The sequence below is a fragment of the Epinephelus moara genome, chromosome 22, assembly GCF_006386435.1.
Source record: "Epinephelus moara isolate mb chromosome 22, YSFRI_EMoa_1.0, whole genome shotgun sequence".
Taxonomy (NCBI): Eukaryota; Metazoa; Chordata; class Actinopteri; order Perciformes; family Serranidae; genus Epinephelus; species Epinephelus moara.
The window spans coordinates 28,175,293-28,201,151 of record NC_065527.1 but is presented as its reverse complement, the minus strand read 5'-3'; the positions used below and the strand labels follow the sequence as shown (position 1 = coordinate 28,201,151).

Genomic DNA, 25,859 nt, shown 5'->3' with positions numbered 1-25,859 from the left:
GGATCGTGAGGAGATATTTGCTGTATGTGACATATGACTTGACTTGTGACTTGCTTGACCTGAGCAATGACTCAACTTGACTTGCTTGACTTATAGCAGGGACTTGACTTGACTTGCTTGATTCTCACCACAACTAACTTGGGACTTGCTTGAGACTTGAAGGTAAAGACTTGAGACTTGCTTGTGACTTGCACACGTGTGACTTTCCGCCATGACTGCCTCACCACTCTGTATAAAAGGTACAGTCATGGAATGAGGGGACAGGGTTGTCTCACCTCTTAAGCGGGCAGCAGAAGTGTTAAAAGGGACAGCCGGCACAACAGGACCATGGACTAGACGGATGTGATGTTTTGAGGATGTGTTATGTGTTATCCCACTGCCGGGAGATTTAAAAAGGAGTCAGCAGCAGTTAGCAACTAACTCAAAGAAGAAGAACAGCAGCCAAAAATGTCCGCCAATGTCCCCCATTGGTAGACAATGAGGTGAGGGAGCTTGTCAACCTCTGAATAGAGGATGATAGAGCAGCAATATAAGAGGGATGGTAAATGGTTGTTACTGTCATGTTTTGACATTGTTTAGAATGAGCTGCTGACGCATACATTATATGCAGCACTGGAGGCCAGCAACCCATCAAAAACCACACACATGGTGCTGCCGCTATGTTCTGTGTAAAAATGCATTGTTAAGAACGGAAAGGACTTCCTAGCTGCCCTAGCGCGTGATATCTGTGTAAAATGGGATACTATAAACTGCATCACTCTATAGGTGCAGTGGTTCACAATATTTTTTTAATGCTGAAAATGACATAACTGGGATCTTTCTTCCATGAGTCTAATTATTCAGATTGATTAAAATACAATTAACCTTACCTTGCTGTGTGGTTTCAAGTTTTCATTATGGTTTTTAATAAACAGCTGTAACAAAATCATGCCTTGCTCTTAATTGCATGCTTTCAGGTGGTACCATATGACTTTTAATGTATCTTTAACTGCTGTGAGGAAACTTAATTTCCTCCCTGGGATAATTAAGTTATTTGGTGATGTTTTAATCTATTGATCCCAGAAGGAAAGTCTGTCTTTAAGCCTATTCCTCCCTGCACACCAGCACCTGGAGATGGTAAAGATTTACTGTCTTGTTCATGGATGCTTGACCAGACATTTCAATTTCACAAAGGATCAGAGCCTGGACCCTTCTGGTTTCTGGATGGTCTCTATCTAACCACTTTTTGGAACTTCTTTGCTACTTTCCACTAAGGTTTATAGGCTGATAAGGGTTTAGACAAGTAATCACTAGGAGACGTCAAGGTTAGAAATCTCTTGTTATACACTTAACCGACTCCTGTATAAAACTTTTTCAGTCCATTCTCAGATAGAAAAATGTGACATCTATATTGTCCTGCTGCTGACCTACCACTTTATTTGGAGAGTTAGAAAAAGATATTTCAACCCAATTCACATTTACATTTACTGTAATATTATTTTTGTTTTTCTATCATGCTTGCTTTTGTAATGCTGAATCATTTCAAACCTCTCATCCTCTGTCAAAGAGTCAAATTAAAACAAACAGAAAATGGACTCTACACCACTGTGGTGATGAAGGAAGCGTGCAGGTGACATTTTGATTTAATGACTATAATGGGCAGTTTGGCTGTGATTAAAGGGGACCTATTATGTTCATTTTCAGGTTCATAATCAACAACATGTTTATATGTTTTAATGAAAAAAAAAAAAAAAGCTTTATTTCCTCACACTGTGTTAGTACACATGTATTCACCATCTGTCAAAAGACATTTCCAACACAAATATCCTGCCATGTAGTAGTGTACTTGCAGCTAGGAAATGACTGTAATGGCATACAGCGGCACTTTCTACTATAAAGAAAACTCATGAATATGATCTGAAATTGGGTAACATTGGCAACCAAGATCACATATTTCCCTGACATGAGCATGAAGCTACATGTAGCAGTGTACTTGCAGCCAGGGAATGACTGCAATGGAGAAGAGTGGAACTCTGCCAAAAAAAACCCACAAAAAGCTTTGTAAACACAACTGTACATTTTCCTGCACAAATCTGATCTGAAATTAGAGAGAAATTAACAACATTAGGGAGTATAGACCCTTTTACTGTTAGTAAACAGTATGACAGTTTTTTTTTTTTTGTTGGGCCGGGACTTAGCTGGAAGCACACAATTCTCCACAGGCATTAGGTAGCGCTAGCTAGCAAGTTCTGTGGGCTTGTTTTAGACAATGGAGGAAGATGATACGAGTGGTGCATTCAGAAAAACTCATTCTGAGTGATGGAGAGCACAAACCGCACTCTCGGAGTGGCAGAACGCTTTCTGGGCACTCTGTACTGGAAGGTAGAGCAGTAGAGCGCAGAGCGGAGTGAATGTGTAAGTAATTTAACCACACGTTAATTCATGTAGAAATATAACACTCCGTTTCTTCTACCAATAGAGGTCTCATTTTAGTGTCAGACTGAATTTATGAATGCACCATGTCAGGTCACTCACTCCCAGGACCGCAAGTGTTACTTGAAAAGGTAAACACTGACCAACAGGACCAGGCTGGCTGACCTGTATGCTCTCACTCAGTGGATGGATGAGGATCTTACAAAGGAAGATGACACTTGAACGGTGTCCTCTAGTTTGTTTTGCTGTCAAAGCTAACGTTAGCTAATGTGCTAAAGAGTTAGCATTATGCAGAAATCCAATATTCCTCTTAATACCTCCCCAGTTTCTGATGAGGTGATAACCCTTAATACACATAATGTTATTTATCCCTACAACAGTAAATACTTTTTCCATAACCTGATAGCAAGTAGCCTATGCACTGCACATGCAAACATTTTTGATGATCGCCTTCATCCAGTCTTTTCGTCCTTATTGCATTTAACCATAGGTGTCTTTGTTTTTGTTGACTGGCTGTGGTGGCCGGTATGCCATACAATTTAAGTTTTAAGCCATGACTCCTTCTATTCTGTCTCCCAATAACACAACAAGAAGACATTTTAAGACTCCTATGTAGCCTACAGCCCTGTGGTGGTGAGTTGTGTTTTGCCTCCAGCTAACAAATTGATGTCATTGTGAGTGGTGGCATCAGTGGTCTGCATGGAGCAGATGACCACCTTAAAGAAGCAACAGACAACATTTTTGCCTATATATATCATTATGAAAATAATGTGGGTTGCACAGGGTAGTATACACAGTAAAATCAGACTATCAGTGTTTACATAGGTTACTTAATGGCTTTGCAATCTTTGCAATAAGCTTCTGCCATCGGGGACAAATTTTCGCGGAAAAAAACTGCTTTACGGCAGGAAACGCGTCATGTATTGCCAAACTGGTCCGTCAGCCAATCAGGGACTGGAGCTGGTCCTTATGAGGAACTGGCCAGGGCATGACATAGTTGAGTCAGGAGCACAATGGCAGATGGACAAAGTTTGGAGATAAGTGAAAAACGGCCTCCCAAAAGAAAACAAGCTAATCTGTCTGAGGAGGCAAGGATGCACAAAAAGGAGAGTGATAAAAGAAGAGGAAAAACAAGAGTAAACCTCAGCCAAGCGTCCAAGAGATGGAGGGAGCTCCATGACCAAAGAGGCTTCAAAACCAATGTCCAGCTAGCTTTCTTTCTGATGGATCAGTAAGTAACACGGCTAAATGTTAGCTAGCCGAGAGAGGACTGTACTGTACTGGCTGCTAGTTCATTCCTAGCTGGCCAGCATCACAAATCGCCGCAACCAGGGGCCGGGTAGCGAGTGTTGGTTGGCTGACATCCTCGTTGCCATTCTACGGCAGCCCTCGGACAGTGATTACCCCCACCCCCCCACCGCCGCCGCAGCTACTGGGCACCCAGCATCTCCGACTGGGAGAAGTGGAGTAAAATCCTCTCCTCCGCTCCCGTTTGTCTGGTGAACGCCTGTCCTCTGTCAATATACTCTGCCTGCAGTTTAATAATATTGATGCCAGTTGTAAGATTTGAATGTTTTAGTAGTAAGCCATGTTCTAAGCGGGATAATGTATAGTGAGCCGGTGACTGTTGAAAAATAACTCCGCTGTGTGTAGGGGTTCCATTCCCCTGTCGGGAGTTATTTTTCAACAGTCACCGGCTCACTATACGTTATCCCTTACGTGTCTACTGTTGTTTCTACTGATACTATGCATATTGGTATAATTTACTGTGAGTTGTTTGTACTGATACTGTACATATTGGTATAATTTACTATGAGTTGTTTGTACTGGTACTGTGCATTCTGGTATAATTATTTGCATTACTATTTTTATTAAGTATTAATTTAAGAATGGTCTTAAGTTTAAGGTTTGTGCTCATAGGGATTTCTTTTACAAACATTCACATCCTTATTTGAAACTTTGAGGACCAATCATTCAGAGCTAAACCTTACAGAGTTTGGATGCAATGAAAAGCAAACACAATGCAGCAGTGAGAAATCTTGATTCCCTTATTAAGACTTGATGACTTGTTTAATATCCCATGGCTGTAGTTAATTACCTTGTGTTAACTGGCATTCGACAGGGCACAGAGTCCCGGATGCAGGAACTGGTGCCTGGGTCGGCCGGCTCCACAATGACAAAGGGCCTCTCCTCCAAGGTAACCACTCGGAGGTGCTGGGAGTCATCCAGAGGCTTCAGGAAGGAGCCGTAACGTGACCAGGGATGGTAACGCAGACGTAGGTGGCCGTTCTCCCACCAGCCCACCTGGATGTGAATTAACACACAAACACAGATGCTCAGATCTTCAACTCTGGAGTGACAATAGCTTAGACTAAAATGCTAATCACATTTTTTACCTGTCACCAGAGCATTTGAGTCATTTCATCCATGAGACATCTGATTAGATTTGTGTTTCAGCCTAGATAATGTCATTGTCATTTAGTAAGTTAACCATATTACCTTAATGGCAGCAAATTATCTTTATCTTGATGTTAACACATTTGATTTGCACACAACCCATGGTTCCTGCATAGTCATGGATTTTGAGGGAGATGTAACGCAACCTTGCAGTGTGTTTTTCGTTGTGTTGAATAATGAGCAGTTTGTTCATGTTAACTGAGCTGAGTGTTTTTATGCTGCAACGTGATATTTTGGAGCAGAGACTGAGACGAACGACTAGACAGTTTACAGTGTCACAGTGACCTACATGTGTACACAAATCTGTTCACATCCACTGAGGATGTTACCGGATGGATGTGCAGCCACAACACAGCAAATCTGTCTTTTTTTAGTATGCCATTTTCTAGCTGTAGTGTCATATATTTAGATGTTATTTGCATAAAGCCAGTTCTCCTGTGGATCTCCCTCATGGTGCCAGACATGGCTGCTGGGATTTGTGAAAAAAATATGCAAAGCCTCTTTAAACACACAGATAGGCCTACACAGGCTTTGTTGCTTATGAGGACATTGTTTATAGATTCACCTAAATGTTAACATTTGTTGCTATATGCCTATGCCAAATCCTCAGTCTTGATATTATTCTAATCGTGCTAAACCAGGTGTTAAACCCAAAACAAATGTTTAACCTTGAGGGGACAAGCTTTTTGTTAAGAAGTGAGTTCCCACAATTTGACTGTGTGAAAAGATGTGTCTTCACAAACAACATGTATGCACTTGTGGGGACTCTTGATGACATGTACATCCCCTGGAAGCCAACCCTTTACATGCACTTAACCAATTATTCTATTTAGTCTGAAATATACAGTTAACCTTGTGGGGTCCGTAGCTTGGTTGCACCAACTTTTGTAACTTAATTTAGATACATTTATTACTAAATGTATGCATGAAATTCTGCCTGAAGTCCTTCCCAATTATTATCCAAATCTCCCTTATTTACAGCATTAAATTGAGTTGCACCATTACAACTTAAGCAATGTCTTAACCAGTGAAGACCTGATTGTGTAAATTGTTTACAAGAAAATCTGGCACCTTCACATTGAAAGAAATCAACCAAACTGGAAATCCCTGGAGCATTACAAGCTGAATCATCCGAATGTAACAGGGTCAGCAGGCAACTTAAACTTAACGGACAATATTTTGAAAATAAAGGTGTGACTTTGTTTTATTAATTAATTATTAATTTGTGAATGATTTTGTAATATTAATTTTGTGGTCTCATTCTAATCAAATGTAATTTAAAATCTTAATGTACATTATTATTAACCAGTATTTGATGAAGGGTCTGGTTATATATGTTGACCATGTGACCTACTACATTTGTTATGCAAATATCATCAATAAAAAGTGTACCAAACATTGCAATTTTTACGCTTAGAAAGACTAACCATAGAAAAACATGACTGGTTATATTTTTCAACACAATTGCTTTCCTTTTATATTACTTTATTTATTCATGTATTTATTGCTTGAAAACTTCAAGAGGTGATTAGGAATAAGGGACATTTTATGATATTATTACTTAAAATGCACACACACACACACAGATATATATATATATATATATACATATATATATATATATATATATAGAGAGAGAGAGAGAGAGATATTTAACTATATATATATGATTATTGTATACTCTGAAATAAAATGATGAGGAAGAATATAAATAAATGTGATTATATAACAACAAATCTCTACTCTTGAACTACTTTTTTTTATGTAACCTACCTTTATTTATGTGTAAATCTTTACTTATTAAATTCCTATGTTATGTCTAAGTTTGAACTTAGTTTGTCCCCAGATGGGAAGACAGTCCCGGTAATGTACAGTGGAGACTGATGTCCCCACACTGCAATGAAAACAAATACTTACACACAGAAGAACAGGTGCAGGCATTACACTTAACCAGCAGAAATGCATACACAAAGAGACATATACAAACAATTCACAAGGACACATAATCCTACACAAAACTAACTGTCACAACAAGGCACACACATACCAATACATGCACTGACACACATTTACATTGCTATCCATAATTATTCAGTTTGACCACGTAAATACATGAACACAAAGACTAGAGATATAAACAAGAGAGTGAAATTTGCAGCACCCAGTACTTTTGACCAACCTCACTCACTGTATCTTAAATGCAGTTGATGTCCTTCTATTTTTTACTGTGTTTCTGATCATCTCTCTCACTCTCTCTGCTGCATAGATAATTATTGCCAGATCCAACAGTTCATTATGGAAGAAAATGAGAAGTTGCTCTTCTATGATAATTTGTCCTCCAGTTCACCCATCAAGCATACCCCTGCATTGACCGAAGTAAATGCTTTCTGCTGCTCTTTAAACACAACAACAACACACACACACACACACCCACACAGCTCAGACAGGGGCTGGATCCCTGGATTGCCAGGCCAGCAGAAGGCAGGGTTAGAGCATGATTTGGTATTTTGTGGTTCTCTGTTACCATGGAGCTCAGACAGACCTTGTGATTTTTATCAAAATGTTATGAGCCTCAATGACAACAGCAATATTAAATGTAAAAGGTAAAAATAAAGTTAAGCTCCTATTCACATATTGCAAACAGCAGAGATTACATTAAATGATTATTGACTGCTTTGGGAAAATGTTGCATTAGGACAAACAAACAAACAAAGAAGGGGAAAAACTGAGCTGGACAAATAATCTCAGGTTCACCGCTTTGAGGACTCAATAGTTTGGGGTGCACTACCTACAGGAATCAATAATTCAATGATTCAAAATCAACACCCCGTTATGTAAGAATTATTACTTTTGCAGCCACTGCTTTTTAAAATGCTCTGTAGGATCAATAATCTGATCTGCTGTCCCCCTCCTTACAATGATGTATTATAAATTATCCCAAACCAGCCAATAGCTGCTTTACAGAATCCACAACTTGGAATGAAATATTTGATTTTTACCATATATTTCTTTGTCTGTACAGGCAGTGGCTGTGGCGGTTCATTGTAACGCAGCACCTCCTCTGTTCATAACAAACAAATCACTGCTGCTGCTGCTGCAAAGGTAAAACTCATCACTATCTGAGCACCAGAGGACCTTTTCATGCAAAGACCAAACACTCTCAGTGATGAGAATAGCAATTGTGAAAAATGTTCAATCCTAGGAATAGGCTGAATCACTGTCAATGTGGTGTGCTTCTAGAACGTACCAAATCATGTTACTTACAAGAAAGTGCTGATGTATACAACAATTTAATAAAAAAGTAAGGATCTGGTGTAATTTTCAATCAGTATTAATAAGTCTGGCAGTGGTAAGGCCTTTTCACAGGAAATTAAAAAACTAAATGAAAATGCACAATATTTGTTAACAATATTTCACATTCAAACCCTTCACACCAAAGTCAACATGGATATTTGCATCCTGTGCATTCCACCATGAATTTATGTTTTTCACCATCACACAATGGTTCTTGTTTCTACTATAATAACCCCAAACACAACTCTGCACACTGGAGATAGGCTATTCCAAGAGTGCAATACTCACTCAAGACTCACATCTCCTATGAGTGGCCCCATGTTATTGTAACAATTGTAATTGCCAAGCTTCATTGCACTGGTTTCCTTCATTTATGGCTAGACTGCATAGAGTCCAAATCTGTTCGTGATACATGGCATTGGATATACAGTAAGACTCAATGGGAAGTTTTTAATGGTCAGCTCATAATGTGGATTTTGTAAGGAAAGACATTGAGTTCATACGCTTCCATTGCTGGTAATGACAATAATATAAAAAATAACTGATGTAATGCTATCACTTTGGCCAGGTATTATAATATACGTCTCAAACAATTATATGTAATTTGGAAATTACAAGTTATGTGTTACCGTGTTACCCCTCTTTTGTCAGCTATTCACCATCACAAGCAAGTTCAGCTGTTATGCTTCCCCAGATGTTCTGCTTGTAATTGTAGTCTTTACAATACTTTGTTTGTCAAAGAGTATGGATGTTGATCTCAAAAATAGTATCCTCTTTGACAAACATAGTATGCTCTTTAACAATACTTTGTTTGTCAAAGAGGATACTATTTTTGAGATCAACATCCATACTGTTGTGTGCCAATATAAGCAGAGTTAAGACATTGACATCCGATAATCTATTGGTCACATGAGCAAAACTTACTATTTTATTGGTTGGCTTTAAAAAAAAAAAAAAAAAAAAAGACATCCAGCACTGCGGAAAACAAAAGTTTTGAATTCTGTGTGGATAATTCGGTTTAGTGTGAAAAGACCTTTAGAGACCCCACTTTTTGTATTGCAAAGTATATATTTTTACAGGATATCTTGGCCTTTGCTGCTTTGTTTTTGCGTATTTTTCCTCTTTGTGTCTATTGAAAATCCTTCCATCCATCCATTTTGATCTGCTTATCAGGGGCCAGTCACAGGGCAAAGTAGTCCAGATGTTACTTTCCCCAGCAACGCTTTCCAGCTCCTCCCGGGGGATACCAAGTTGTTCCCTGGCCAGATGAGATATATAATCCCTCCAGCATGTTCTCGGTCTGCCCTGGGGTCTCCTACCAGTTGGACATGCCCGGAACACCCCTAACACCTCCTACAGACTGTGAGATTTTGGCAGTCTTATGAGTTTAGTGCAAGCTACACTGTGTGACATAGGTCTGATAAACTTGGGCAGGACTTCAAGTTTGATGTATGCAGACTGTACAATGACAATGCCTACTGAATCGCAGACTACGACGTACGTCTATCAGCGCCAATAGGACAAAACGTCATCAGCGTGCGGCATCTATCTTGTTGGCAAGACAAAAATAATAACAAACATGAATTGAGTCCCTGTAAAAGGGGCATATATGTGTCTCAAAAAAGTCTGAAGAAGAGGAGAAGGAGAATGCAGACACTGTTGTGGCTGGGGAAAAGAGGCCAACTCAGTATGTCTGTTTTGCTATGAGAGCTTGAAGTATATTTATTAGCATCTACTAGCATTAGCATTGTTGTGCTGATCAGTGCATCATTTGATGCTGCATTTCTATTGGTTGGTTACTAGACGTAGGTCGTAACAACAATCACACTGTGAGATGGACATTCCAAATTTCTGACACTGTCAGAATTTTATCCCGGGCTGTCTTTGATCGCAAGACCGTGACAATTGCCATCCTTGAACCTCTCTCACTGTGAGATGTAGGACTATTGTTTCAGAGCCACAACCAAGGATATCGCCACGTTTCTTTCACATTGGTTATCTTTCATCTGGGACAGGTCGGGACATAGACGGACGAGTAAATCAAAAGCTTTGCCTTGCTCAGCTCCCTCTTCGATGGTCCAGTGCATCACCTGCATCACTGCTGACGCAGAACAAGAACCAGCGATACTTGAACTCCTTCACTTTTGGCAGCAACTCTTATCAAAATGCAATACTAATTTGCTGAAGTAGGCCTTTAAATAAATTATGATAATTTCAGGATGTTGAGAGACTTTACTTGATCTTAAAGGTAGAAAACTTTAGGAGAAAGCCGAACAATCTTTGCTTTGAAGTTAGGCTATATTTCAGGCTTTTTTTTTTTTGTTTGTTTGTTTGAATGTTGAAAGTTAAATGAATTGTGATGCACTGTGAAAATGCATTGTGTGAGTGATTTACATGCACCACCACCATCATATTATTGTGTATTTGTGTATTTGATTCATTGTACGCATTTTTGGCCTTCTTATCTTGAACCTTCCATAACAAGTATGAAGTTTCATTGATTTTGTGAATTGTGTTCTTGAAATTGTTATTATTGTTGAGGTCTTTGCTGTCTGGACTTTGTCTGCTTCTGTGCCTTTCAGTGGTGTCATTATTTATTTTGCTCAGACTTGCACTGTCCCAGCTTCTGTTCTGTTTCCCAATAATGTGGACCATCCAGAGGGGAGTCAAGGCTCTTTAAGCATCAACACAACTAATATTTGACCTTGTTGCTTCCCTGAATGCTAAAAAGTTACTGCACTCAACTCCAGTATTGAAATTTCAGGGGGAGAGGGACTGAGCATTGCAGCCCAGTAATCTCTCCAACAGAAAGAATGAAAACACACGGTTCTCACTTGTGATAATTATTGTAGGACTGGCAGCCATTTTATGGACAGCGAAGCGTCGATGGGCATGCACTCATCCATGCGACTTCTGCCAGCAGTGGATTCATTACTACTTTTAAGTGATTTCTGCCTCTATTTTCGCTCTGCCAGTGTGTTCTGAGTACAAAACAGACGTAAATTGTAGTAAACAACTGAAGTGCAAAATTGGTCCCCCAGAAAAATAGCTCCAACGAGTTGCAGAAATGGAATACTTCTGAAACATGACCAATAATGGTGTCAACCAAAACGGAACAAATAAAGCTTGATTAAAAGTTTGGTTTAATTCAATATAGTCTGATACACACTGACTTCAGAAGGTTTTAACCGTGCATGATGATCCAAGCCTCAACCCAGGTCTGGCTTAACTAACAGCTACTATATTTTTAATATTGATCAAATATAAAAACATGACTTCAGTGAGCACTGAACATGGATGTGAGAAGACATACACAGTTTAAGAACTCAAGATTCGTGCACTAGATGTGGTTTGTTACAGTGTAAGGTTTTGTTTTTCAGGGTGAAAATTAGGATTTAAATGCCTGATTGGCTAAGATTTCCCTACTAACCATTCATTCTGGTCCTGTTCAAATTGAAAAATTGCCTGGCATAAAATATTAAACACAGTTGTTGGCATGTAACTTGACCCTGAATCTCTCATGATGCTCATCAGGCTGTTCTCATGCACTGCTTGTACATTTTCCTGCAAGAAAAAAAAATGCACCAAAATTCGTCCATAGCCTACAGAGTTATGAGCTAGTAATTTGTGTATAATTCAGGTATTTCAAAAGGCTGGGAACACATGACCAATGTGCTGATGGGGGTAAAAAACAAATAAGTCAGCGGTCCTGTATGTCATAGCAGACTACAGTAGTTCAGGCAGGGAGGAACCAAATGCAGGCAGAAAAAGATACTTTAATTGTAGAAAACAGGCTTAAAAGCAGATGAGATTAATTTCAGGCAATCATTAAGCAGGTGGGCAGGAACAACTAGCAGGCTAAACCAAAAGCACAGGGAAACCACAAGGGAACATGAGCAGCTGATCTGACAAAGAACAAGAGGAACATTTTGAGTAACAAAATAAAACAGAAAACAGTACGCATGATTGAGTAAGAAAATCAAACAAAGAAAAAACATGACCTCAAGAGGAGATCAGGGCAGATCATCTTACTAGAGTCCTTGTTTCTGTCCCAACAGTGGTTTGTGCAGCCAGCTCGCTGCACTGCTGTGTCTGGAACCAGCGAGTTAAGCCAGGTTTCAGTTATTACTATGACACAGCACTTGCAAATGTAGTGATTACCAATGATTTGTAGTTCCAGTTTGTCTGTAATGGGAGCCATGGATCTTGCATTGGTGAGTATTATACTCAGTGGAGGAGGCTTGTGTGGTTGTTTCCTGAGCCTTGCCAGGAGGCCGGACTGACATCCCTGCTTCTGCTTCCTCTCCCTCTGCCATCTACACTGTCTGCCAAACACGATAACAATCCACAGAGATTGCTAGGTCATCTGGTATAAATGCAATGAAAGGTAACTTGCACTGGAAATAAGTGTCCAGTAAGTCCTGGTGACTATAACAGCAATTTGCACATGTATCCATGAACAAACTGAACAAAACTGACAGTAAAAAGCACCAAAAGGGAAAGCCGTGAGTCACTGCGACTGTGCCCCGCCAAACCATTGTGTGAACATTTTCATAGGATAATCTATGAGCCGTTGCATGAGAATACGTTGCCTAATTTGGAATCTCACCACTTACAAAACCGAACTTCCCATTGACAGAATGGCATGTTGTGGCCTTTACAACTAGATGCCTCATTTATTTAAGTGGAAGTACACTCTTCCCCACTTCACACAATGGCTGGCTTAAGGAGATCCTAAATCAAATAAAACATGAAAAGATTAGACTTACAGAACCTGGTAAATCCTTTGACAAGACCTGGAAGCCCTTTATTAAGTACCTGAATGAGGCCACCATCCATCCGTATGACAACTAGATGCTGCACCCCCAGTTAACTGATTTTTTTAACCAGTGGGAAATATTTTGAATATGGGTGGGAGGGGTTAATGAACACGGGGAGGTCACGTAGAGGTTAATAGAAATGGTTTGGTTCGTGTTCTTGTTAATGTTATTATTCCTTGTATGTCATATCAGAGACCAGCTCAAGCTATGTCACTTTGTTATCCACAATACCGGAGTAAAATCAATTAAAAGATTTGAGAGGGAAAAAAAGATATATTATGAAAGAGGAACAATGGCAGAGATTTTGATAAGTACCATACTTAATAGATACACTACATACATTATGTGTTGTGTGGGTTCAATTTGATCATATACCAATTTAATTCATCTTCTAACCGCTTCATCCTCTTGAGGGTCGCGGGGGGGCTGGAGCCTATCCCAGCTGACATTGGGCGAGAGGCAGGGTACACCCTGGACAGGTCGCCAGACTATCGCAGGGCTGACACATAGAGACAAACAACCATTCCCGCTCACATTCACACCTACGGTCAATTTAGAGTTATCAATTAACCTAGTCCCCAGTCAGCATGTCTTTGGACTGTGGGAGGAAGCCGGAGTGCCCGGAGAGAACCCACGCTGACACGGGGATACCAACTTAATAATCCTGTTAATTATATCAAATTTAATAATGTGATGCAATGAGAAGATAAGCTGCTCAATTCAATATATGTCTTAGATAATGTCTGATCTCTGCTAATCATATGTGTGATGATTATTAATCATTGTTATCTTTATCAGGCTTTCTCATCAGTCGTTGAGTCTTATTGCCACCTTACCTGGTCTTCATAATATTTTACAAATTGGAGGTTAAAATATAGACATTTTTAGTCAAAACTATTGATTAAACCTACAGACATGCTCAACCAAAGCAACAATCCAACAAGCTGGGTAACCTTACTTAACCTTATAAGACAAAAACGTATGAAGAAAGAGGTAGAACATTTGTATGCAAAATACTGGAGAAACAGTACTGCTCAAACATAATTTTTAACTTGAGAATGAAGCAGATTTATTTGTTTTTGTTGAACACAGTAGGAGAAGAGAGAATTCTAGTTGGTTGGGAGCATAGGCCAGGAAGTCAGTTTTAAAGCCTGCTCCATTGTTAAGTACCAGCTGAATTACAATAATCGATAAACCTATCTAAATCTATCAAACTCTTCCTGAAGATATATCGGTTTTATTCTGTGGTGTGAGGTTGTAAAAATGTGATCTCTTTAAACTGATCTGAAATGGGATTCAGCTTTGTGTGCTTTAGGATTCCAGCTCTCCTGTCATGTTGATTACAAAGACACTGTGGCTGTCTTGTCTCATCTGTTCATTTATCCACTGTATACTTTCCTGTTTATGTTTCAGCTCAAAGAACAAACAAAATTTAAGATGACTTGCTCTGTCGTTGCATCACATAACACCTATCTTCATAAAACTCATAGAATGAGAAGCTCAAAAGGTATGAAAAAAGGCTCAGCTGGCAGAAAAACAACAAAAATCAAACAACAAAAGAATACTTTCCTTTCCAATATGATCTGCACAGAAGTGCACAAACAGATAATAACAATAGTGTAATCTTAGGCAGAAAAATGTCATAAAATAGTGAAAACAACATTACTTGAAAGTGTTTAACAAGCTACTTCCATGAAGGTTAAGACTAACAATGTGAAGTTGGAAATGTATGTAACAAAATGTACATTTTGTTGTCTTTTTTTCTAATGGTTTGGCAACATTAGTTTGATTTTTTTTTTTATATTCAGGAAGATTAAATGTGAATAAGGCTGAGTTAGTCAATCCTCATGCATTCCATGCATGGAGCATTTAGCCCCAACAGCACTAATTATACATCGATATGCACATGTGGACATTTGTGGATACTTTGGTATGGATTCCTTTAGAGACATTAGACACAAATTATTTAGTGTGTGTGCTAACTGAAATCTGAGGTGTGACATTAGAAAAAGGATAATTGCCAAACCTACTTGGCCATTACAGAAGTTCACAAAATATGTTTTTTCCCAAAAGCAAAACCAAATGTTCATCTCTTTGTGAATGTTCTGACACAGAGAAACTTGATAAATACAGTTCCTGATCTCACTTTGAGTTCTACAGCCAGCTCTTGTTCAGCTGCCCTAAGGTTGCTGTGCTTGGTAAATATACTCCATGATTCAGTTCAGGAGAGGTTAATTCAGCAAATATACGCCTGGGAAACTGGGATGTTCAGATAAATAAGGTTGAAGAGCGCTACTGGGCAGTTAGGGTCAAGTGCTGGCCTCTGAGGGAGTTGTATTAAAACTGTTTGTCCTTTACTTGGCCATTATCTCTCAGGTCAAGGCCCTTATACAACAGTCACTTCAAAAGACCTTCAAGTTCCTGCCTGGAAATGACTGAGAAAAAAATAAATAACATAATGGACTGAAATTTATGTGCAATTTGCAGTGCATCACAATTCAATCTGAATCCATCTAAAGGCTAAAAAAACAGATAAATACTATTTTTTATGAAGTGACTTTAATATGTTTGTCATACTTGTTTGTTCTGCATACTAAACAACTTTATGTTTCACCAAGCCACTTGTAATTTAGAATAGGATGACTTTCCTTGAATAGGTTTCCTTGGACCGCTAGTTGCCATAAGATGCTTTCTCATTGTCCATCATTTTGGGTCAGGGTCGTAAAAATTCCATCATAATCTATTCTTACCATAGGCTGTATAAGAATAATGGACAAATGGACGGGTAAATCTGACACTTAGACTGTGATGTTGACTCGCAGACAACCTCTCAGTCAAAGCAAAATGAGCAAAACCATTTTTTGTGCCAGGCTGTAAACATTTCTTCTGTAACCTTGGGTATTATGACATGCATGGGGAGCTGTGAGGATTGACTCGCTTTTGGAGTCAGCCACAAGTGGCCATTAAAGGAATTGCAGTTTTTGGCATTTCCGAATTAGATTCATTTTTCCGGAGGTTGCCGCCTGATTAATACCTGTCATTTTAATTTTATTTTTAAACAATAATAAGACATTTAATAGCAATAGATTTTCATTTATACTTTTCATTTTCTTAATAATTAACATACAGAATATTTTACAGATTTTGTAAGCAGGGTTGTAGTGCTTTCTGTTTATGTTCTGCAGTGCACCTACGTTTTTGCAAAATGGCGGCACACACGGGTGCAGCGGCTCTTGGCTCCCTGATTTGGTACGTTTTGTGTGCTATTGGGTGTGTGTTTTAGTGCGAATGTGGTTGTGTGAATGGAACAGAACTCTCCTAAATTTTCACTGAACTGCGGGCCATAGGATTTACGAGTCGAATCGACGTTACGTCCGAATTCCGGCGTTCACCCAACATCCCGCCGGCCATAGCCAGACCACCAGGCTCTCCCTGGCATGTTTTCGGTCCAGGGCGCCGTTGACGCCGGCGGAGTCAGTGCAAGCAGAAACGAGGCCTGCTAGTGAGGCTAAAGAGACAACCACATGAGCCTCCGCTGCCAAGCCTCTTCCTAACCAACGCCAGGTCTGTTGTCAACAAAACTGATGAACTGGTGCTATTGATGGCAGGGAAGAGCCATATCCATTATTATTCCTTTATTATTATGGAAACCTGGCTACACCCACTCGTACCGGACGCTACTGTTCAGCTAACAGGCCGTAGCTTGCACCGCTATGACAGGACTGCAGACTTGGGTAAGAGCAAAGGAGGAGGACTCTGCATTTACACTCATGACGAATGGTCAACAAACAGCAGGATTATTTACACCCACTGCTGCCCTCATTTGGAGGCATTAACTGTCTTGTGTAGACCCTTTTATCTGCCCAGAGAGCTCTCTGCAGTGATCATCACCGCAGCCTATAGTCCACTTGATGCTAACACTAGCATAGCTCTCTCCCTCCTGTATGATAACATCAACAGGCAGATGCAGGCTTATGCAGATGCAGTTTTAATCGTTGCTGGGGACTTGTTGCTGTCTCAAGAGTGTGTTCCCTAAATTTGTACAGTATGTACAGTGTCCCACGAGAGGTGGAAACACTCTTGATCATGTTTACTTAAACCTAAAGCAGGCATACAGAACAGCCCCCCTCCCCCATTTGGGTATGTATGACCATCTTTCACTGCTGCTTGTTCCTGCACATACCCCCCCTCAGAAGGAGAACTAAGCCAACATTAAAGACTGTAAAAACTTGGCCTGAGGAGGCACTCACCCAGCTACAGGAGGGCTTCGAGAGCACTGAGTGGAGCATTTTTGAACATTTGGAGCTGCAGGAGCGCACAGAGACAATTCTAGCCTTCATAAAGCACTGTACAGACACTGTCACCGTGGACAAACGGATCTGGGTCTTCCCAAACCAGAAGCCCTGGATGACCTCGGCGGTGAAAGCGCTCCTGAGGACCCGGAACACTGCCTTCAAGACAGGTGACAGAGCTCAGTACAGTGCTGCAAGAGCAGACTTGAGGAGGGGGATCAAAGCAGCAAAAGAGGCCTACAGGAGGAGAATAGAGTCACACCTCCCCAACAGTGACCCTCGGCAGGTCTGGCAGGGCATTCAACACCTCACAAACTATAAAGGCAATGCACCTGGGGTGGTCAATACGGAAGCGTCACTAGCAGAAGAACTCAACCACTTCTTTGCCCACTTTGAGGCATCCAGACCTACCACAGTGGTGCCGTCCCGCCAGACGTCCAGTCCTTCCACGCTCACCATTCAGGACCACCAAGTGAGGCATGCACTAAAGGCTGTGAACCCAAGGAAGGCTGCAGGATCGGATGGTGTACTCTATAAAGTACTACGTGCTTGTGCAGACCAATTAGCTGGAGTGCTGACCAGCATCTTCAATACATCACTGACACAAGCATCAGTACCATCCTGCCTGAAAACAGCCACAATCATCCAAAACACACAGCCATCAAGAGCCTCAGTGACTACAGATCAGTGGCACTGGCGTCTGTAGTCACAAAAGGCTTTGAGAGACTCATCCTCCAGCACATCAAGGCCTGCCTCCCTCAGAACTTTGACCCACACCAGTTTGCCTATAGAGCAAACCGGTCCATGGAGGACGCTATCTCCACTGCCCTCCACACTGCCCTGAGCCACCTGGAGCTACCGAGGAGTTATGTCAGGATGTTGTTCATGGATTAAAAGCTCAGCTTTTAACACAATCATCCCTGACATCCTGACCGAGAAGCTGACTGTCCTGGACTATCTATCTCGACACCACTGTTGGTAGGTCTGATTATGGGTAGAGATGAGGCAGCGTACAGGGAGGAAGTACAGCTAGCAGAGTGGTGCACTGTGAACAACCTGAGGCTCAACACCACCAATACCAAAGAGATGGTCATTGATTTCAGGAAGCAGAGAGAGGACCATGCTCGTCTGGACATTAACGGGGCACATGTGGAGAGGGTGGCCTCCTTTAAGTTTCTGGGGACCTGTATCACAGAGAACCTCACCTGGACAGCCAACACATTAGCACTCCTCAAGAAGGCCCAGCAGAGACTCCACTTCCTGCAAGTGCTGCGGAGAAACTGCTAATGTACTGTGTCACAGTGTGGTTTGCTGGCTGTTCGGTGGCAAGCAGGAAAGCTCTGCAGAGGGTGACCAGAACTGCAGAAAAGATCATTGGTTGCCCTCTGCCTCCTCTGGAGGTCATTGCCAGCTCTCGGTGCCTCAGCAAAGCAAAGAAAATATCAGAGGACCCCTACCACCCTGGACAACACCTGTTTAGCCTGCTGCCCTCAGGCAGGAGGTACAGGGCCTTAAAATGCAGGACAAACAGACAGTTTTGACCCATGGGCCATTTGGTCGCTGAACACTGCAGACATGGGATCACAGGTCAACAACAACACATAAATGACAGCTATATCCCACTCAACAATGTGCCTTATCTCTGTGCAATATCCATTCACTGTGCAATGATGTTAACTATTACCATTCTTGTCGCCTAGTGCAATAACTTCCCCATTCTATCATTCCCACTGCAAATAATGTAACTATTCATGGAAGCTTTACGCAAGTACTGGTCAGTATTGTTGTCACTGTGGTCATATTTTGGATTTAATTTATTATTTATTGTTTGTTTTACAGTATTGTTTTTAGTGTAGATTGTTTTATACAGTTTACTTGTACTTTTATTCTTCCTTGCACCATCAGAGGCAGCTGTTTTAATTTCATTATACACATGTTGAATGATGACAATAAAGGTCTTTCTATTCTATTCTATTCTAAGTTGCAGCTCATCTCAAAGGTTAGGTAACCACTGTTCCTATGATCACAAGTTTACATACACACGTAAAATGACAAGGTGTTTTGCTGCCTTTTCATCTTGACTAGTTAACAGCTAGCTCTAGATTGACAAAAAAATAAAAATAAAAACTTCACCTGTGCCACTAGAGAGCTTCCAGCAGCTACAGTAAACATTTAAGGTGAAATGTTGTCTTGCATGTTACTTACTGCATCAGCTGAAGTTGTGAATCAGACGGGTCCATGTCATTGGTTCGACAGCCCATTGGTTCAACATCCCATTAGTCCGACTGTCCGCGGTGCTGAATGGCCCGCGGCGGGCGTATGGTGTGCCGCGACCGGCTTGAGGCGGAGCAGGCTCACGGCTTTTTGTTTGTCACTTTCTTTTTCATTTTAACCCATACCATGATCTTTTCCTGACCCTAACCAAGTGGTTTTTGTGCCTAAACCTAACCAGACCTTAACCACAGGGCATCATAATGATTTCGGAATGGACTTCGGAACAATGAGTTTAATATGGTCGGAACAATGGGATGTCGAACCAATGGGCTGTCGAACCAATGGGCAGTTCCCAATCAGACAACATACATTAATATGACAAATTTGACCTTTGCATGTGTTTTTACTGTCTCTTTTGTATGGCATACACTTAAGTGATGATTGGATCTAAAATGTATACGAATTTCAATTAGAGTATGCTAAAAGTTAATATCCAATTTCCTCACTTGGAGAAAATAAAAGTTGCAGTGCACCCATTGGTTTGTGGTCTCCTGTTTTGAAGCCTCAGGTCTGCCATTTTGGTTGTGGTCATCTTAAATTATTGGAGCCAAAAGTGACAATATTTAGATGATGGCTGCTAGCTTAGTTCACATTGTGCATTTACAGCTATGGTTGCAGTCATGCAAATGATAATGATAAGTTTTGCTATGCAATAATCAGGCTTAAAACAATCAAAACAAAATGTTCATACTGCAAAAACTGAAAAGGCTTATGCAACTTCTTGGTGGGTCTTTTAGTATAACTAAATGGTAAATCAGACTTTTGTAGGTGACTTAAATGTTACAATTAACTTATATGAACTGTAAACATGCTGAAATAGTGACAGCTACGCCTTTACTCTGTAAATCTGGGGTTACACCATGGTTTCATCGTCTAACCAGCGTTGTGCCATGGTACCGACTAGTCAAGAGACAGCACCCACCTGTCACTCAAAGTGAACAAGTCCTTTATTATGCAAAAATTTGAGCTTTTATTAAATGTAAACAGGTGAGTTATATTCAATTCACCCCCAGTGCAGTTGTTATGAACAGGAAAATTAGCTATAAAGAAAAAAAAAATTGTGCCAGGCTGTAAACATGTTTATTTCCGCTGTACATTTGGGCATTCTAAAGTGGGGGTTTATGGGGTTAACTCACTTTTGGTGCCAGCCTCAAGTGGTTATTAGAGGAACTGCAGTTTTTGGCACCTAGGCATTGGCTTAATTTTTCAGCCCAAGAGGATGCCAAATGGCTAATACGATCAATAGAGCAGAGTGGAACTGCAGAGTTGAGTGATAATTCTCAGTATGTTTCTCACTATAGGCAACTCCTTTCAACATTACAAAGTCATTTCATCCATTGTTAATATAAAAATATTGATTATAGCAGCTAAAGTGTGCCTATCTTTTGTCCTTGTCCTTGAGCGTTCTAAGAACCACATCACAAGCGTACTTTAGCTCCAGTGCTTTCTAGACAGGGATCATAACAACTGTAAAATGACTAAATATTGTAAAATCCTAAGAGGGGGGTTTGTGTTTTAAACTTGACATGGCCATCCAGATGATTTCCTCCTCGACTCACCTGACAATCTGATATGAAAGAGCAGCACAGGAGTCGTCTTTTGAGAGCAGCAGTGCAAACTGAACCCTTATCTGTCAGTTTCTCCGCCAGCTGTAGCCAGTTTTTATTTCTCTATCTCTTCCAAACCCGTGGAGTACAAGACAGTAACCTGTCTCCTCCGTCAGTATCTAAGCCTTCATTCAGTAAAAATTCAATATAGTAATGGCAAGCTACATTGGGAAAGGGCAGAAAACAGTACGATTCCCACAGATGGAGTAGTGCTTCTTGCAGCAGGCACTACTGTAATGTTCTGCTCCTCTGTCAGGTTAACTACTGCCAGAAGAAATACAGGCTGGATGTGCTGAACTCAAACACTGAAGGAAGACAGAGTGAGGAAGACTTAAAAAACATGAATAAAATAGCTGACATTCTCCAAAAATAAATGCCCCCTGTTCAGCAATCAAATGATAAGAGGCAGCACTTTTATTTTTTCATGAGTGCTGCCTATTTGTCAGGTTTTGAGATTTTAAGTATTGTCAGTAACTTTAATATTCCCCCGATCTGAATCTTGCTCTAGGACTTGTTATCTTCTGCAAAACAAGACTGGGGTCAATTTGAGATCATAGCATAGACAATGTATAACATTCAGCAAACCCTTGCTCAAACACCACCATTCAGTCCAAGGTTTTTTTAGATCGCAAATTTCCCAGTGAGTCAGACATTTGTTTGAAAGTCCAAAGGGAAAGCCATTATGCAGGATTGTCAAGTTAATGTGTTTTATCAAAAATCTTGACAACTGAAAAAGGGGATTTAGAGGCCAGTTCAAATCACAAATTCACCATGTGACATGGAGAAGGACAGATACTGCTGGCAAAATGAGATTCTAGAATTGACTGTTTTGACATCAAAAGGGTTGAGCAAAGGATACCATTTAATGTTGCTATGACAATACTCCCTCAAATGTCCACAGTAACTCACTTGTTGACTGTTCACATAATACAATTTAAGAAAGTGCAACAGATGAGATCATGTAATAAGGCTGATAGAAAATGTTTGCTGTAACTGAAGACAGTCACCAAAAGAAAACTGTGGAAATGTATGTTTCTGCAAACCATGGATATGTTACATCTGTAAGTTTCATACATACAATATTGTTTCTAAAGTGACATAGTATATGAGCTAAGTATGTCATTTAAAGCTGGAGGGTGGATAGCGGCTCACGGTGAGATGTCTGCCAAGCTGCAGACCACTGTTTGAGACCAATTAACAACAAAACTAATTGTTTTTTGGCGAGTCATTGCTGCATTTTGGCCTGCTCTTTGGCCATTAAACCTGGGTGTTTTTTAATGCCCTGTCACTATGTTTCCAGCACCTTTTCAACCAACAGACATGGGTGTTCTTTTATCAACCCATCCACGTGTTTTCAATAGGAATAGTGCCCCAAAAAGCAATTGTTTACTACAGAGACTTGCTACGTTCCCTGCTGGTATAATGTCACGAAAAAGCATTTGTGTCTAGAGTAAAATTGCTGTTTCCATCAGCAACTGAGCCATCAAAATTGTGCATTTTCAACATGTTCTAATCTGAAATCATCACATATTGCTACTCTGTCAGTGGACTTTTATATCTACATTTATTACACGGCTCTATTAAATGCTGTATTCTGATTGGTCAGTCGCGGCATTCAGCGGTCTGATATTACTGTGTAATGACCGTTGCTAGTAGCAACGGTCATTACACAGTTGCTATGTAGCCCAGCGTTGCTAGGGACGCTGCGCTGCAATACTGCAGCTGTCAAACAACTTACGAGGCAAAAAACAAACAGAAATGGCTGATTTTAACATTTCTTTTAACTTATCTGGAGAGTAGCTACAAGGATTTTGAGGAATGGGGTGCCGCTGAAGAGAAAGAAATGGAGAAGGAAAGAAAAAAATCAAGTGAAAAACGGCACAAGGAACTGACATCTGAAGAGCTTCAAGTGATAGAGGAGGAGAAAGATGAGATAAATACAAAAAAGACAACAAAATGGGCTACTGTACTATACTGTACTGTACTACTACTACTATACTGACGGACTTTCTCTGCCAAAAACAAAAGAACATGGATTTGAATACACACTCGGCAGTCATGCTTAATGACATTTTACGCGAGTTTTATGCCTCAGTTCAGTCCACTAAGCCTGGATGAGTACAAAACTTTCACCAAAAGTCGTCGAATCCGGTTGGTTTTAATGCACTTCGCGGAGGCATACAACATTATTTATTTAACTGATAATTAGCCGTGTAATAAGCGGGATAATGTATAATGAGCCGGTGAATACTGGGAAAATAACTCCCTGAAGGGAGTTGTTTTCCCAGTATTCACTCATTCTCATTATACATTATCCCTTACATAATGCACTAGGTATCCTCTTGTGTCTGCTGTTGACGTTCCGGGATGCCGTAACCAATGCAGAGACGTGTGGTTATGTTTAGGCAACAAAAGCATGTCGGGTAGATTTAGAAGAAAAACATTATGGTTTGGCTCTACATTCATAAGGGAAGTGAACACCAGGCTCCTGGGTGAAAGTCCAGGGTTTACTGGACCCATCCACCACCCCTCCCACCTGCCTTACAGAGACCTTCCAGCTCCTTATAATACATTGTCACCAGCAGCCTTTCAGGTGACAGGTGAGGTTCAGCTGTGGTATGAACTGACGTTGCCTGTGCACATATTATACTGCCACGTCAGGTCCCGTACGGCCAACCAGCAGCATAACATAATACCGTGAAAGGTTGTGTCTGGCCACGTTACAAACAGATGCCGCCCACTGCCGTGCATTGGCATTTGATGACTTTGGAATGGAAACAGGCTGGTATTTTGAGACCAAACATGATCTGTCTTAATCATAACTAAGTGTTTTTTGTGCCTTAACCTGACCACAAGTTAACCGCAGTATTGCTGAAACTTAAAGTGTCAATGTACGTGCTACAAAATAATGTACAAATGTAAAGTATCCATGGTTTGCAAAAATGTACAATGCCAACATTTATTCTAGTTACTAGGTTGCATAGTTACAATATAGAGTGATGCCTGTGACCTAGTTCAGGCAGTCAGCTCAAGCTGCACTGATTCATACACATGTCCTAATGTGGTGGTCTATTTAAGCTGCAAAATCTTCCTAGCTCTCCCTTTGCATTGTCTATTGTCTCAGCCCCACCTCCACCCCAGCATCCACCTGCAGGCTCCGGCTAGGGGGTGGGGATATTTAATCATCACTCCCCAATATCTCATTTAAACATATCTGCCTGGAGCGATGAGCCTGGAGTCAGACGCCAAACGCTATCTATGTTCTGCTGTTGAAATAAACATTTAAAACATGACTTGTCTGACTGAAATGTTATTATGTCAGAGTCAGCATCATTATGTTAGAGGTTAGCTTCAGAGGATCTGTTCCAGCCATTCAACTTCTTCCACAACACACTGGGACATACATTTCTTTATTAAGCTGTACACTGGAGCAATGTTATGAAACAGGAAATGGTCTTCCCCAGACTGATGCAACAATGTTGGAAGAAAACTATTGTCGTTATGATCATTATATGATGTAGCAATACAACTGACCTCAAATGGAACTATCCAAAGTCATGAAAAACAGCCCAGGAACGATGGTGTCCATATACTTTTGGACAAATTGCATATCAGGTCACTATGGCAGGTATATACTGCACAGAAATCCTGCTTAGAGAAACTTCAAGTTTATTCATTCCTTAAGTCCTACTTAGTGCACTCTTACCTGAATCCATTCATCCTTCTCTTACAGAGCCAAGCCAAAGTATTGTATATAACTGCACATTAAGGAGGAAGTTAAGCTTTGACAGGAAGGTGAAGAACTACAAACACTTTAAAATCCAAGGACTCATACTGATTCTGTGCTGTTAGAGCAATGTGTTTTTCCTTCTTTCAAAGGTCGATTTCTCCTTTTTTGGTTATCATCCTTTACCTGCGAGTGCAAACTCGAGACCCCCCTCATTTAAACATATTGAGTCGTAAAAGGTCAAGAGCAAATGGAACGCAGCAGGAAAGAACAAAAAGGGTTCACTTGTTTTTCTCATGTCTTGAGGAATTGAAAGTGCCATGTGAGGGTAGACCTTGGATTTGGTGCTATTACTGTACAACTGCTACGCATGGCCCCTGATGGAGAGGATATTGGACTGCAAGTTAGCGCTGACTAACAAGGCTGACAAACCAAGACGAAAGAGTAGAGGGAGAGCAGGAGAGGGGGAGGAGGAGGCTTAGGGGAGCTCTAATGAGATCGGGGAGAGAGAGAGACGGGGAGAGACAGTGAGAGAGCAGAAAGGTGAAAATGAGCAGTGATGAGTTAGCATGTCTGATGGGCTGTGAAATTGCGGTTAGCTTGTCTAGCTGCGGCACTATGATAATTAGTGCCGACTTGTACAGCTGCGTACTGACCTCCTCCCAGCCTCTTCCATTGGTGTAGGAAATGACATCAAGCAGCGGGTTGGACAGGTAGCCATCACTGTTGAAGGAATAGTCCCGCCCACCGATGGATATGTTGGTGAAGTACCTGCAAGAGGAGACAGGAGAACAGAGAGGTGAAATAAGAGATGGGATCTCACTGCTCTACAAGACGGAATCCATGTAAGTGGAAAAGGAAATAGGTGCGCCACTATCTCAATGTGTTATCAAGACACCATGTCCCATAAAGGTGTAGACCCCCACCCCCACAGAAAAGCTGAGTCTGCTCTGATCAGTCAGCGTTTCCAGGTCCT

At 40.8% G+C, this 25,859-nt stretch overlaps 1 protein-coding gene across 1 annotated transcript in view; it reads right to left on the bottom strand.

The window, feature by feature from the left end:
• LOC126384253 (glutamate receptor ionotropic, NMDA 2D-like) overlaps nucleotides 1–25,859 on the bottom strand; it is a 250,941-nt gene that overhangs the window by 117,672 nt on the left and 107,410 nt on the right. The window contains exons 6-7 of the mRNA XM_050035214.1: nucleotides 25,540–25,654; nucleotides 4,511–4,716 (exon numbers count right to left, since the gene is read on the bottom strand). Coding sequence (XP_049891171.1) covers nucleotides 4,511–4,716; nucleotides 25,540–25,654 — 321 coding nt within the window. The remainder of the gene's footprint in view (nucleotides 1–4,510; nucleotides 4,717–25,539; nucleotides 25,655–25,859) is intronic.